The sequence below is a fragment of the Ostrinia nubilalis genome, chromosome 13 (genome assembly GCF_963855985.1).
Source record: "Ostrinia nubilalis chromosome 13, ilOstNubi1.1, whole genome shotgun sequence".
Lineage (NCBI taxonomy): Eukaryota > Metazoa > Arthropoda > Insecta > Lepidoptera > Crambidae > Ostrinia > Ostrinia nubilalis.
The window spans coordinates 6,102,088-6,118,907 of NC_087100.1; the positions used below are offsets into that span (position 1 = coordinate 6,102,088).

General features: G+C 37.3%; 2 protein-coding genes across 2 annotated transcripts in view; both read right to left on the reverse strand.

Moving 5' to 3' along the window:
* The window catches only part of LOC135077448 (ATP-binding cassette sub-family G member 4), a 133,114-nt gene extending 116,924 nt beyond the window's left edge, over positions 1–16,190 (reverse strand). Inside the window, exon 1 of the mRNA XM_063971997.1 lies at positions 16,180–16,190. The gene's annotated coding sequence lies outside the window, so the exon portion shown is untranslated. The remainder of the gene's footprint in view (positions 1–16,179) is intronic.
* On the reverse strand, positions 3,680–5,047 carry LOC135077137 (uncharacterized). The gene has a single exon (XM_063971696.1). It carries the CDS (start codon positions 4,808–4,810, stop codon positions 3,836–3,838), a length of 975 nt encoding a protein of 324 aa, XP_063827766.1. The 5' UTR covers positions 4,811–5,047; the 3' UTR covers positions 3,680–3,835.
* Positions 16,191–16,820: the final 630 nt, after the last annotated feature.

Here is a 16,820-nt window from a genome sequence, read left to right on the forward strand (position 1 = left end):
TAATTGATTTGTGTAATATTTTACAGATTTTTTGTTGTTAAAAACCCCTAAATGTTTTAAACAGGTTAAACAAATCTTTAAACACGACGTTTCTTAGATCTCTACATTGCTCCAAAGCATAAGATTATTATTTTATTGTTATATTCTAACTGTTCGTTTTATTGAGTTCTTTCACATCACCAAAGGTCCCGATTGGGCCCATTCGTTGGTAATTCAGCGTGTAATACACGTCACGACTTGCGCATCGGCCAGTGATGTGCATTACATTTTAGGATTGCCTAGAGTTTTTTCGGTCTTTTTTATATCGAAGGTGGCCAAGATGTTCTTGCTAAAATTTCATTATTTTGACAAATCACAAGCTTGTTAATACTAGAAATCAAGGATTCAGGATCGTCAGTTATGCTTTTTCAGGAAAATTATTTATCAAAAATATGTTGTTTTCGTGAGAAAGATCTCTATTTCTAGTGCTATTTCGGTTCCTTTTATAATATGTTTGAAGCGCTTGTTTTCCTGTTAAACTATTTTTAGCTAAAAACAACCACTCACAGCTTTAATGAGTTTTCAGGCATAAATAAATAGTTACAAGAACAGTGAAAAACCCATTGAAAAATCCTGAAATCCTGAATATTTTAAATCTTTCTGGGAAAACCGAGAAAATTTACATATTAGAATAACTGTTACAAATCTTTGTGATCTATTTCCTAAGTCTCACTTAGTAAGAAGAACTTTAGTTCTCTTCGGTTTTTAGATACAGTCTCAACACTAGCCGCGGGTAGGCGCATCTTGGAATGCGAGCATTGTATGCGCGGGCGCAGGTGTTACGTCTCGTGGGAATCCGACACTTTCGACGTGATTACGTGTTTAGATTGTCGACATCATAATGTTTACTCGTGTCGAATCGCCTTTTAGGTGCTAATAAATGGATATTGATCGGGTAGATCTGATATGAATTAGATATTTTTTCTAATACGCCTGTCGTCGTTTCAGCCAAATGACGTCCACTGCTGGACAAAGGCCTCCCCCAAGGTTTTCCACAATGAACGGTCCTGCGCTGCCCGCATCCAGGCTCTTCCCGCGACCTTTACCAGATCGTCGGTCCACCTAGTAGGAAGCCTGCCCACGCTACGTCTTCCAGCCCGTGGTCGCCACTCGAGAACTTTCCTGCCCCAATACGCCTGTATGCCCATGTAAATTAAGTTAGTTATGTGAACAATTTATTGTTACTTAAAATCCAATAACATGTTCTTAAGCTTAGAGAGTCTCAATGGAAAGTCTAGGCGGATCACAATGTATCTCTATCATAATATTAAAGAGAGAGCCACTTCTCTACATGATATTGTGAGACCATCAATTACTGCGTCTATATGCCTTATATTTTATAGTAGCCCTTAGTAACTAGCTCACTCAGCATACCATACTGCCCTGAGGTAATCTGGCAATCGGTCAATAAATCAATTACAGCCTACAATCTAACTTTGAAGTGTCACCATAGAATTCCCATTCTAACAGTTGCATGCCATATTTGGCCCTTTTCATCCAATCGTATACCCCAATTATCAATGCCGACATTTGGCCCGTTTAGTCTACTTGCCTCCGCTAAATAAAATACTGTAACCCATTGTGCACAATTGTACCCATATTTGTTAACAATAGACCAGCACCGCGTTGACATCTGGTAGGTCTTCTGCTGTCCGACTGATACAGCAATAGTGATTCTTTAACAAGGGCAGTAGAGTTGTATTTTCAATGTGGTTGTAAACAGTAGTTAAAAGTAGACTCCAGTCGAAATTTGGACCCTAATCAGTACACTTTATGGTTTATAGTGGGATGGGTGATAGAGAAGTCGCAATAAGGCACTGATTGCCACTCATGACATAATCGCGCGGCTACCGAAGGGTGTCGGCTATTTGCACTTTTTGTGTGTTTTGCCAGTTGGCGCAAATAATGCAATTTGTTGACATGTATATTTGGGTTCATCGTAGCATGTTACCCATTCAGCTACTAAAAGCTATACATTAAAAAAATGACTTGAGAACAGTAATGACACTTATCTATTTTAATACCATACGTGTTGCATGTCCTTCGGGTTTTTCAATTACATCAATCGATTTTATTGTTATCACAATATATTTTTTATCCAAGTATAAACAAAAAACTTAAGAAAAGCAATTTGTTATACATAATTGAAAATATGCAAATCCCAACTAATATTATAAATGCGAAAGTAACTCTGTCTGTCTGTCTGTCTGTCTGTCTGTCTGTCTGTCTGTCTGTTACGCTTTCCCGCTTAAACCTCGCAACCGATTTTGATGAAATTTGGCATAGAGATAGTTTGAGTCCCGGGAAAGAACATAGGATAGTTTTTATCCCGGTTTTTGAAACAGGGACGCGCGCGATAAAGTTTTTCTGTGACAGACAAAATTCCACGCGGGCGAAGCCGCGGGCGGAAAGCTAGTATTCAATAAAATTAAATACCAAATGATCTTCTCATTTTCTAGCCAAAGTAAAATTACGTGCCCAATTTTCGTTATAATTACACAATAACTCAAGAATTAGCATGAAGGAACAAAATAAAATAATTGTACACCTGCATTAGTATGCAAAACGCATTATACTATCTTAATTTGGCACAGGGCGGGCAGGTGTTCCATGTACCCTTTAATTGGATCCATGGAAACCAAATGAGATCTCGGTTTTTGGCGCTTAGAATTAAAATTTTAGAGACCTGCACAAAAATATTATAAACCCAGTAATAATTGCATAGAAATCGCAGGAAGATTATTGTAAGAGGGAAAATTTGAAAAATTGCCCGGAAAAGCGAAATCAACACGAGCTGTCGCTGCCAGAATGTATAGTTATAAAAGTAGATATACCAAGATAAACATATTAGCCATATCTTATCTCAATTTCATACAAATAACTTGTCAGTTTGAATTGTGATTAGATAATTCGAAGTAAAGCAGTGTTATGGTTCGGCTTTGACGAATATTCTCAGAGGCGGAACACTCGACAGAAGGGGCAAAGTGGGATTTGGTGATTTTTTTTCCTATTTGCATGTTGATTTGGGTCTGAAGAGTTATTTGGACGCGGAATCCGCCGCAGGCAGATATCGACGAGTTTGCTCCACTTCGGTCTAAGTTATTAATCTGACTTTTTTATTGCCATTTTTTAAGCTAACGATGCGCGGCATTGTTTATAGTCTTGTGAAGTCTTCTGAGAAATTCCTACTTTAAACTTTGCGAATGCTAATGATTCAGAAGCGGTGCATCAGGAAAAGGTAATTGGATTGATTTAAAAATTCCTGAAGGTAACAAGTCATGCTGGCCGAATATTTAATACTGCAATGGATGACAAGTTTCCATTCTGGGGACAAGCATTCGAGGAATTTGAATAATTTGATAAATTCATATTTTGTCACTGGCATAATTACCTACTTAATTTTATTATCCAACAAAATGATCGTTGTATTGTTATGAATGTTATGATAACCCCGTTCGGCATTCATCTTGACCTATGATGACAGTCACCTCTGTTTATTTATCATTTCTGTAATTTCGTCAGTTTTAGAAGATAAACAAAAATATTTAACGAATTAAGAAACGTAAATAGATGTCTCAAGTTATTGTCAAGTTTTTCATTGTCATGGACAGAAGTTTTTTTACGAAATCATAAGCTGTAGTTACTGAATAAACAATTTATTTACAAAAAATATAAATTACCTAATTCACAATTAATTAATTGTGTATTACAACACTACACTTACCAAGTATTAACACACACTCATAGTTGAACATTTAAATACAAATATGTATTGATTTAATTGGCGTAATCAGTATTACGAGGTTAATTCTTCTGGCACTGGGGTATATTTCAATCCCGTGTCGTTGAGGACAGTCACCACCCATGCATCCTTCGGCACGCGGCCAGACTCCAAAAGTTTCACAGCCGCAGCCACATTAGCCCCACTTGTATAACCAACGAATAAACCTTCCTTCTCACCGATCAGCTTCTTGTATTTCACAGCTTCTTCATCAGTTATACTAACAGTCCCATCCATATTCTCAAACTTAAACAAGTTGGGCACACACCCATAACCAGACCCTTGAAGCAAATGAAGAGGCTTCGATATCGGCTCACCCTTTATGGGTTCCGAACCTGCAGGCTCCACGACGAAAGTCTTGATGTTCGGGTTCTGTTCCTTCAAATATTTTGACGTTCCTGTAAACGTACCCGCGGTTCCTACTGTGGCTACAAAGACATCTACATGATGCCCGGTTTGCTTCCAAATCTCAGGTCCTGTCGTCTCATAATGCGACATCGAATTTCCATCGTTGTTAAATTGGTTCACGTAGTAAGCGCCACTTTCGTCGACTATCTTGAGCCCCACCTCCTCTACAGCTTTGACGTCAGCGAGAGTGACGTTGCCATACGTCCCCTCCACTTGATCTACTCGAATGCATTTAGCGCCTAACGCTTCCATGTGAATAGCTCGTTGCATACTGTTTCCTTTAGACATTGTGAGAGTGAGCGGGTGGCCCAGTACCGCGCACACAACCGCAAGACCGCATCCTTGGTTTCCTGAGGTGACTTCGACGACTGGCATGCCCGGCTTTAATTCACCAGAGTCTAGCGCTTTCTTGATCATGTGAAGCGACGACCGACATTTGATAGAAGCGCCAGGGTTCATGAACTCACATTTGGCTAGGATTCTGCCGGGCCCGGTGTAGAGACGGTCGAGCGCAACTATTGGAGTGTTGCCAATCAGGTCCAAAGCTGAAGCTTTGATGTCGTTTTCCACTGTTTGAGCCATTGGGATGGTTTGATATCCGCTGGATCGTAAATGCGAGTGAAGACTTAGTAATGAAAGTGCCGTACGCCCTTATAAATTGCGCCGGTCACCCAGTCGCGGCGCTTGCACACGGCAAGGCGAGACGGTTCGTGAGGAAAACCGTGCGCAATAAAAATATGTTTGTATGAAGTGTGTTCAAGGTTATGACGTATTACGAGTGCCGCGCCGTGCACAATATGTGTGCTAACCGAGTGAGCTCGAAATTATCAATGACGAACTGACTACTAATAATACTGATCAGTAATATGAGTACCTAATTGTCAGTTAGATAATAAAGGGGCATAATTATGATAATTGTATTGAAGATAAAATACCTACAGATAATGCGATCAATGAGGGACATATTGTGGGCGGAGTCGTTATGTAATGGATATGAAAATAACTTTAGGTGAGGTATTCAATTTACAAGCATTTTTTCATGTTCTGTTTCTCACCGAGTCTGGAAAAACCAATGAGAATCATAAGGCGTTTGAAAATGATGATGACTGCGGTAGTCGAACACATCTTCATCTGAAATATTTTTCGTAATTACTGCACGAATAGCACGATTAACATGAAATAAAATCATTAGCTCTTCTATTACTGTACTCGTACCCTATTATTAATTAGTTCCCCGTATGACTGTAGGTACACGTGGCAACACAGAAAGCAGTTAATATGCATGTGTATTTACATGCGCATATCCCATTACTTAAATGCAACCTTCGATCAGTCAATCAATCATGTCCACCTTGAGGCGAGGTGCTACGTGACTTAATAACTAAGTGAATATGACATAAATGCAGCCTCACTTTATTTAAATGTAGTTCTAATAATAAATAAAGGTGTAGTTATTAACTTGTCCTTAGGTGACAGATTTAACTGACTACATAAAAAGCATAAGCCAAAGGTAACTAGCTAGCTTCTTTTGCGTGAAGGGATTTCCCTGTAAAACTTTTTACTCATAGCCCCTGTAGATAATAAATATTTTTTATTTAAAATTACTTGGTGATTGATTATATTTTTATCTGATTTTTATAGGTATACTTATCAATAAATAAAGTTGATTACACAATATTTAATTTTTGTTTTAACTAATCGTGACTAATCCATATCATTATCTCAATCAATCATTCCCTATTTGTATTCACATCTTAGATAAAACTTAAATTCCTTTGCCCAACGCAAAAACAACAAAACATTGCGCAATGTTATCGAAAATCTTAAAGAGGAGCGGCAAAAGTAAAGCTGTAGCTAACGACATTCGAAGCTACAATTTGCTATCATTGATTTCACAACAGCCCATTAAGGATATGACCATGTAGAGTCGGCAAAAAACATCTGATCTATCCTGCGTTTGCAGCTGTCCGCAATTATTAAAAAATCTCCGATCGTTATGTAGGCGTATCTGGTTTACGGGTGAATGCCGTTTGGCGTTTTTGGTAAACGTTGCCAATTCTTAGTTTTAATTTGGAGTCCGCTCTAGACGGGATCCAAAGAAAAACGCCCAAATTGGACGTTTCGCTCCGCTAATTATTAAGGACGTATCGATTTGCAAGGACCTTTTTCGGACAACAAGGGACAAAGTCATTTCGAAACCCGCATATAAGTTGATAATATCGTCTTTCTGTCAAGAAAGTTAAATAAACGTAAGTTATTAGTGTAAATTATAAGCTTGTTTGCCTTTTCGTATTATCTAAAAGACGTTTATAATTAGGTGATGTGCCCAAAAGTTTTTACATGCCAAGTATGTACACGTAAATACTTAATAATATGTATTTGTCGTATGTACGACCTTTGTCATTACTAGAGGTAATGTCGTATAAAAACCGTGTTAATTGAATTACTATTTTATGGTTATGTTCACAGCTATGCTATTTATTGTCAATATAGAGGATGAGGTAATCAAATATTTACACTGGATGGCGTCATGCAATAAGTGGTCTTGTGTGCGCATTAGGGGGTATTTTGCTGGGTTTTGTTTGCGCGTATTATTGCGGTGTTTGATCAACTGCTGCGGTCGTGCCGAGAGCCCGGTTTGGGAGCTAGCGAGGATGATGCGACGAAAGTGCGAAATGAGTTTTCAAAATAATGAAATTAGAAGTTTCTTAGATATGTAATGATGATTCATGACTCAACAATTTTGGTACAAAGTAACTTATTTAAAATATAGGTTTTGTAACCAATTAAATGAGCAAATTAGGTAATGGTGCAGGTCTAATTGCAATTTAAACTTCTTACAATTATCAAGTCTACAATTTCTTCAATGAAGAAACTTCCTGTAGGGATACTTACAATACCTGCTTGAAAGATGTCAAATCAAATGAAAAGCTATCTAAAACTAACAACTCTGATGTTTGCAAATCAGAGCAAATAGATCAGTGGAACATGTTCGTAGATAATAATTACGATCGGTAATAATATAATTGGAAATACAACAGTACACAGAGTGAGCCGGATAATGTCTGTGCGTGAGACGGTCCCGCATCACGGAATTGATTTAATCTGTGTCAATATTGACGCGGAGGCGTTGTGGGAACACCGCAGTGTGCACAGGTGGCCCATCCGACATTTACAGGAGGTTCCTTTTATGATCTTGAAGACTAATACTGGCTGGTGAGACTAGAATTAAAAATAAATTACTTATGCAATGAAAAACAAATTCATGCAAAAGAACTCAGGTAGAGTCACGAATTTAAAAAGTAACATTTTCGATTCCAAATTCGAATATCAGGTAAAACATACTGGCCGATAAGACAAATGCGACTCTAATGTCAGGCCTGATCAAGGAAGGAGAGATGATCGTTTATAGTTCCAAAATACTGAACTGTCCTATGCATGACATTGACAGTGGGGCGCCACCGTCAATACCGGATCGCTGGTTCCGATTTTTGCCATGTTGGAAACCATATAGTTGAACGATGGTAGCGCCCCCCTGTCATTGAGTTTGGTGGGACAGTTCAGCGTCGGTCATCTATAACTTTCTTCCTCTTCTTGGAAAATAACTGGGTTTATTTTGGAAATCTTTTACATTTATCGTTTCTTATTATGAAGAAGATATATTCCTAGCCTGACTTGCCACTCTTTTTCCTAATCTGGCATTGTAACCATGAATTTCTATGATTTCCTAAAAATTTTAATTCATAAACCACTTTAGATTATTGTACACTACAGAAAATAAAGTATTTTTAAAAAATTTCTATAGTGATAACACTAATAGCCAAGTCGATACAACCTGTAGAGTTAGTCGATGTTAAAAGATCAAAATAAAATACACACGGAATACCAGAATTTAAGTTTATTGGCCACTTACAGGAAACACCTGTGAACGCCTCACTTGTAGGTATGACTGACTGATAAGCTTTTGGTATTAGATTAACTGGTTGAGATCAAACCTGTTTATTTTAAATTTTCAGACCATGTTACATTCTTTATTTTTCATTTGAGTATTAAATGTTATTTGGGGGTAAATGGGCAATATTAATTAGTAAGTACCTATTTAAAAAAAATCATCCGTATGCGTAGGTCATAGGACCGATCATTATGGAAATCCTCAGGGGAAGGCCTTTATGCCAGCAGTAGACGACATTTGGCTGAACCAACGAACATTCATTACTCAGGACAACAATATTATTTTGAAACTGATCATCTTATGTCCTCTCCTCCACCTCTGTTAAATTAATGAATTTAATTTTCATATTACCTACGCGTTGTGTGCGAGAAGACGTGATGGTTTATTTTAAAAAATGCCTTCCCATTAACCAAGAAATACCTTCAACAACCGACATACCGCATTCGCCAGTGTCATCTAGCCAGCTAAATGGGCACTTAAACCTTTTAACCACGGTCTAAGTTAACGCACATTTCTGGCAGGCTTTTTGTGGTGTCGTGTGCTTTCCAGAAAATTGTCATTTTCCTGTGGGGAACAAGCCAGGTGGGTATGGAGATTTTCTGAGCTTAAAGCACCTGCCGATTGCAACTTGAAGTCGATCTGAAGGTATAATAAGGAAAAATGTGCAAATTCTGAAAAATGCATTTGTCTGCAATAATCAATTTTAAAATTAGGAGTCCCAAAATACAAAACTGCTCCCTTGTGGTTCAGGTGTTCTTCTCACCGATGTTATTTGTTTAGAGTTATTACATCAATTGTGGTAATATATCGATCCATTCTAACAAGCTTTTTCATAAACGTTATCGAAATTTCGTTCATTTCATTCGATATCCAGTATAAGGTAAGAAGTTTAATATCCATAGATGCTTAATTAATTTGACAAGTGACTATCATCTAGGCTTAAGGTTCTATTAAAGTTAATGCGCATTTCTGGAAAGCTTGTGGTGTCGGGGTATTTATGAAAATTGACATTTTCCTGCCGCGGGACGTGCCAGCTGGGTAAGTAAGTATTGCGATTTTCTACGTCTAATGGTTGCACCTGTCGCTAGACTGGCTCAAGAAAAAATCTGAATTCCGTTGATAAAATCTTTTCGTGTCATTAGTTAAGTAAGGATAAGGACTGGTTGTAAATTATCAGATGGCTTTTTATCTGGAAAATATAGGTAGGTTTAGTGTGTAAATTATGTAAAATAAAAAATCCATTTTAATATCACGATGGGATTAGAACTTGGGTTTGGCAAAAAAGTTCACTGGTTGTGATGTCCTCAAGGTGCCTACATTGCGGATATCACAACCAGTGAACTTTTTTGCCAAACCCAAATTCTAATCCCACTTTATGACTCCAGGCTACGAATAGGTATGAGTTTTCTTAAAGTTACGATGAAATTAATAAAACAAATCTTATTAGCATTCTACATTTTAATTACTTCTAAAAACATAATAGCATTAATTACCCGTACACAGAGAATAAGAAGACGCATAGCTCACGTGCATTGATATATTCTTAATAACTTCACTGGCAACTGCACATACTATACATTTTGATTGCAAAATCGCTCTTATTAATACCACAAAAGTGCTACGATGTTTAGTTGAATAAGACGATAGTCTGTATTTTGCAACCGTGTGGCCAGCATTTCCATCCGTCTACGGATCAGTTTTTTGTCAAGTATCCAAGGATTTCCTGCACCATTACAGCGGCCGATTGACAATGCAATAAAAACACTATTACTTTAAGATTACTTGCGTGTATTTGCTTAGGCGTCGGTTTAATGGCCAATACATTCCACAGTCCAACCCTGCTCGTGCCATTTTGCCTTGTAATTACTCGGCTAATAAAACAAAACACTAACGCTAAGTGTCAGTCATTTGTTTTAATGCGAATGCTATGAGAGATTTTTAGAAAATATCAAGAAAATAAATACAATATATTTTTATTTACCAAAAAAATTGTGTAGAAAGTTTGTTTTGGATAATTAAGCTGTTTTAAGACGGTACGTATATGATCCTTTAATGTGTGTATTTATCATTATTATTCTGCGGTATTACGCAATAGTTTTATCTGTGACAGTATTAGGCAGTTTAAAAGCGTGATGATAACATACATATCAACAATAAAGTAATTCGAATTTCAGTAAGAACGAGTTTTCACTAGATGAGATAGACTAATGGAAACACGACACTTATCAACTGAAAATTATTTTGGATGCTTGGTAAGTGAACATGCTCATTATTAAATTAGCAATTGTTTCGGTACAACTAAATAGCAATTGCTCAAAAGTGGCATGCTTTCGTGCTGGTAACGAGCATGTGTATTTGTACCTTAAATGCCCGGAAAAGCTTAGCCAACTTACTAATAATTTAAATAAATGAACAAAGGTTCAATAAAGATTGTCACCAAATCAAAAAAAAAACACAGCTTGAATATTAAAAACACAGTAACAATTAAGGACATCCGGCTCAGCGTAAGCTGTACGGCACTAGGTCCGTGCAGCGCTGGTTTTCAGCCGGTGCCGTCTTCGGTAAAGTAATACAGCATACATAGACACAATTCATAGAGACACTCTCTCCCAAATTGTGCTTTCTGTCGGCAGCATCCATACCCCAGTCAACTTATCAAAGTTACCAACCTATCATTACAATCCAATATCACTGCCTGCTACATGAAGGTAACTACAAGTAGGTACAGCAATCGTGATTGGTGTGATGCGGCAGGTGGTAAGCGTTCCTATTAGAACCGCGTTAGACTCCGCGGTAATTACCGCAGCAGCTGCGGCACTTTATCTATTTACATGAGTAACGGAAATCACGGCCGGGATTACTTTATGTTGTCTTATATTGCTGGCCATGTACGGCGTTATACTTTAATACAGCTACGTGTAAAGGATACGAATGGACGCTTAAAAGGCATATCAACTCTTAATTTTCAATAGCAAAATTATTTTCATGAATTAGAAAATCTGTAGTATTTTTCTAATTAAAATGATTACAGACGTTGAAAATTTTACAGTTGTAACTCTCTGGACTGCACAAAATAATAACACAATGTGTGTGACAAAAAATGATTTCGTTGCGTAGCGTTGACGTAGATTCACACAAGAAATCAAATTGTGATAAATAAAGGAAAATTCCGTACACTTTACACATGAACAATTGGAAAACTTTATTTTCTTTGTCAACTCGTAAACTCTATTTTTATTTTTCCTGCCCTGCGTGCCAACAACTTCCACAAACACATTGTATCTCACAGTTTAATTATACTCCTTATTCCTTCATCATTCAACCTCCAGAATTCCAGGATCGCATGCCTATACTCTGATCTTCTCCATGTCGACTGTAAAACCGACGTCCTGCTCTACAGTAATTAAAACAAGCTGTTTGAAAGAGATGGTACCATTTGTTTGGTACAGGGATGCTATAACCAAAGGTGCACGACCTGTATTGCTATAAGGATTGTTATAATGTATTGCTGCTGTTGACTGTACCGACTGCAGGTCAATCTAAACACACTGGGGCATCTTATTTTGTTGTAATAGAAACTATTTTTCAACAAAATTGTATAGGCTGATGTGCTGTAGACTCTACATTACGAGCCGAGGTTCTATAGCACCTAACGCCTTTCTAACGCCAGCTGCCACCTGTCGTGGCCCTTTTTAATCTTGTTACTTACCATGCCTTATACGACCGTCTAGAATTACCTACATAGATCTAGCAATGCACGAATCGCCTGCTCTTATTTGGAACGGAGGAAGTGAAGGCACTATTAAATTGCGTCGTACCTACTGATGTTGGTAGGTATGCACGCTCAATTTACTGTAGATTAAATAAATTAAATTATTGAAAGTAATTCATTTAAAATCAGCCAATTTCGATATTCAGTTCGATCCAATAAGCTTACGCAATATTTTGCATTATTTCCTAGCAGGTGTAATAGGTTCAAAGAGCAGCTCGTTCTTATCTATTCTATCATTCTATTTATCTATTTTTTTCAGTGATAGTAGGATTATGAGCGTGATGATAACATCCATGAAAATGATAAAATATGTTATTCTAAATTCAGTACTAACTAGTTTTTACTAGATAAGTCTAGTAATTCTTTATCAAATGAATTTTGAATCTATTTTAAAACAGCATGCCGAAACTTACCCGAAATCTATTAGTTTTCCATACCAACAAATCATTCATTTTCAGTTCATGCAAGTGGAAATTAGTTATCCTATTTTCACTGACGATGATGCATACTGTATGGATCTTAATGATAATATGGAGATGAAAAACGGTGTTAGGGAAGCCTTCCTGTTTTCATTAGTTTCAACCAAGTTTAAGATTTGCTTGAACTTAGCATACGTGATATTATGTAAACACGAAACATCACACATGGACTTTTCTTACCCACTGTTAAAGCAGAATCGTTTCAGCTCACAGATTTTCAATTGTTTTCCGCCTCTTCTGTCTGCTCATTGTCTATGGGCGGTCATAGTCCTGCGGTAAGTATCTAACGCCGCGGGCGGAGCAGTACCCGACGTGCTCGTCCTGTCACCTGCCGGCATTCCTGCCGTGATTACGCGCACCTGTGAGATCGAGCAAGATTGCCTCTAGAGCAGCAGTTCTCAACCTTTTCTGGACCAGAGACCACTTTGTTTATTGGTCGTAGGGTATATGTCAGCACTATTAATGCTGCTTCGTTTCAGCTCACAGATTTTCAATTGTTTTCCCCGCCTCTTCTGTCCTCTTATTGTCTATGGGCAGTCTAAGTCCTGCGGTCAGTATCTATAACGCCGCAGGAGTTGCCGTATCGCTCGCATCATGCTGCGGACCACCGGTGTGCCATGGACCACGGGTTGGGAACCCCTGCTCTAAGGGATGCGGACCTCGTGAATACGCATTAGGAACTCGTTTTATACTCAATTACCGTAATAGGGGTTATGTATGTACACGTTAGATATTGAATTTAAAATGCTATGTTTAATTTTCTTGTTGCGAAACATCCTTCGTATTAAAGCTGTCCAAGTTTATGTTTATTCATGTAATATTCCTGTACCTAGCTGTCGAGTAGAATTTCAAGAATGTTGAACGATTATAGGTAGGTATGGCTAGATAATATTGGTAAAGTATGTTCGTCATGAACCGACAGATACCTGTGTAGGTAAAAGCATTTCTTTGTATGGCAAAAGAGTACCTTTAAAGTAAAGTAAGTAAGTAAGAGTAACCTAGCATTTCTGGAGGTCAAACTTCAGTTAAGTTGTATCAATGTATTTCCGCAAGCATACGAGCAGTCCAGCGCAGCTGTGAATCGCCGACCGAGAACTCATATGACTGCAAACGTTTACTTCCTAGTTCCTATTTAAGGGTAAGCTGACAGCGGAAGCGCAAAATTCTGATTGCCATTTAAGGTTGAAACCACTTGCCTACACAGACTTTCTCAGATGTTCCATGGCTTATGTTCCATGGCTTATGTCCAGTGGCTACAGTACAGACTTAAGTTGAATAATACATTAGCCCTGTTATGTATAACAAAAAAATATAAGATATATACTTACAATATCCCATAGAACATACGGGTTTAGACTTTTTCAGAGCTGCAAATGTATTGGTAAACTAGTAGACTAACATTTTCTCCCTAGTTACAGCAGGAGCTGCAAATGTATTTGTAAACTAGTAGACTAACATTTTCTCCCTAGCTACAGCAGGAGCTGCAAATGTATTTGTAAACTAGTAGACTAACATTTTCTCCCTAGCTACAGCAGGAGCTGCAAATGTATTTGTAAACTAGTAGACTAACATTTTCTCCCTAGCTACAGCAGCACCAGAGCTTTCTTTTCTATACCTACATTTCTTTCGTTATTTATTGGGGTAAAGATTTTCAGTTCATTTCCCCATTTCTTTCTTTCCTTCCCCAGGTTTTAGGTACCAGGTCTACTTAATTACTTAATTTGTGTTACCAAAATTTAAAAAAAGTTCAAAGTTTGTAACATGATAATGAAGTAAGTGTTGATGATTGCGTAGCACTGCAATGGGGCATGCGACACCGCGCGTATCGTGGCGCCACGGACACAGCTTGTAATTACAACTAGGTTCGTTCCGCGGAACTATGTAGAGTTGTCGAACATAAAAAAATTGATTTTTAAGGTACTATTTACATGTGAAGTTTCTAATATAATAATTAAGTGTTGATGATTGCGTAGCACTGCAATGGGGTATGCGACACCGCGCATATCGTGGCGCCACGGATACAGCTTGTACAAGTAATTACAACTCGGTTCGTTCCGCGGAACTATGTAGAGTTGTCGAAAGAAAATTTTGACTTTTTAATAGATTTACTTATATTACCCTCCAAGTACTATGAACAATGAATTTATACTTACCCTGAAGATCTTGTAAAGCTTGGGAGCAATGAAAGCTCATTGACTTTGGTGCATTTCATTTTATGTATCTTTTCCTAATGTTTTCTACTTATTTTCTAGCATCATTAAAAATCTGAAAGATAATTTCCACAAATAAACTTAGCGTAAAATGCTTGCTTCAATGTTGAATTTTAAATATCAGATCCGGGTGGGTGGGTGTGATTTTCAGTTAGTTTTCAATTCTCAGTCTCACTTTAGTTATTCGGTTTTGAAACAAAACAAAATTCAATAATTAGACAATGAGTAAGATTATTCCATTCAATAATAGCAAAAGATCTGACAACTCTGTCGATGTATCTGTTGCAGTCCTTTCTATACAGCTTCATTTGAACATTTATCGCGACGGTTTGAGTCGCCTGCGCAGCCGTCTTCACGATAATTACAAATGCTACCAGTTTGGAATTAGCTAATGTCGTATTTACGATAATAGCCCACTTCCAAACACATAAACTGAACGGTGATTTGGTTGAGTACGGCACAATCGTATTTAGGAAAAGTTAACACCAGTAGTTAAGTTATAACATAATATTTAAGGTAATTTGTTATGTATAACAAGGATTAAAAGTAATAATTGTCAAAGCTGTTCCAAATTATCGTCTATTTCCTCCTTCCTTACAAGTCCTTTTCCGAAAGCACTAACATTGAATATTACGATCACTGCTGAAAACACATACGGGTGTGTTTTTTCGATCGCAACGACTGTGCGGCGAACACGCTTTACGTGATTTCATAATTTTCCATACAGCCGTGCGGGCCCGCCCCACACGTAAAGTGTGTTTTGCCAACGTAACGCCAATGCGGGCAACACATACGTCCGTGTTTTGTTATTTTTGTGTTAAATATACATACTTTAGGGAATCTCTACTTTATTAATTGGCTCTAGGATGGAAAAAGAAGAAGCCATTTCGTTTATTAAAACGTGAGTTAAGGTTGACTTAAGAAAATATAAGTTTTTGGTTTGTCATCACGAGTTCAGCATTTATCCAGAGCAGTGCTGAATATAAAGCCCTTATTAATATGCAGTGGGAACGATCTCTAACTCGATTGATAGACGAGTCGATAAAGGCATGAATACGCATTAGATGGAGAATACTTGCTCTCTTAAACGTTAAATAGGATTTATACCTAGTAATTAACCAACTCACATTAGCATCGGTTTGATACGTCGGCTTACACGATACTCTTAGAGGCGATCTATTAATTTATTCATACTTTTTCAAAGGGCTGTCGTCAAAGCTCTATACCCGTCGGCCGAGTGGTTAATTATAGGTATGTGATACGTATCTTAATGCCTGATTAATATCAAGTGCTTCACTCGTATGAGGCAATAAAGTTTCCAGTTAAAAACTTATTGCTATACTTTAGTTTTACTGCACACTGTTCTTGTTTTCCGGAGGCAGTTACACTTAAAAGCTTAAAATAAGTTTTATAATATAATGAAAGAAAATTATAAGTTGGATCTGTAATTGCTGGTGATGAATGAATGCAAATTAATCTCATAAATAAGATTAAAGTAGTAATTTATCGTATGACTAATCAAAATCTATTCGTTGCAATTTGTAATGCCTTGATACAGCTCTATCTTCGGTGTTTTGATCAACTGATTAATACTTAATTGATTAGTGTGGGGTTCTACTTATATGCAATTAAACCGTTTTATCTTATCATTTTTGTATTGTTTTGTTTTACGTAGGTATTAATTATGCTTTTTATGTTATGCTCGTTATTGTGTTCTTGCTATTTTTGGTCCAGAGTATCTATTGTGTTCTTGCTGTTAATTATGAACATTACATACGAATATGAATATTTTAGATTAGTCTTCCAATACCTTTTTATTTAAGTGTAGTATCTTACATGGCCAGCATAATATACGATAACAATAATTCTTATTGGTCGCTAAATTATATTAATATGTAAATTAAATCGTGTTCAGTGTCATTTTTCAATATCGACACGTAATTTGTCGAGACTGCAGGCGATCTGGTTCGGTCCAGGTTCGATTCTCGCCTATATGTTAATTAATTATTTTTGTGCACGCCACGCCAATTAGCACTGGCTAGTTAGTGAAGGTCTGGATTCATCAATTTATGGTCTACCTTCACGCAGGTGTCCCATACTGATCATGTTGGGACATGTATGATTAATGTTATTAAAGTCCTAATTACGCATTCAGATTAATGTAATCGACGTTAATATT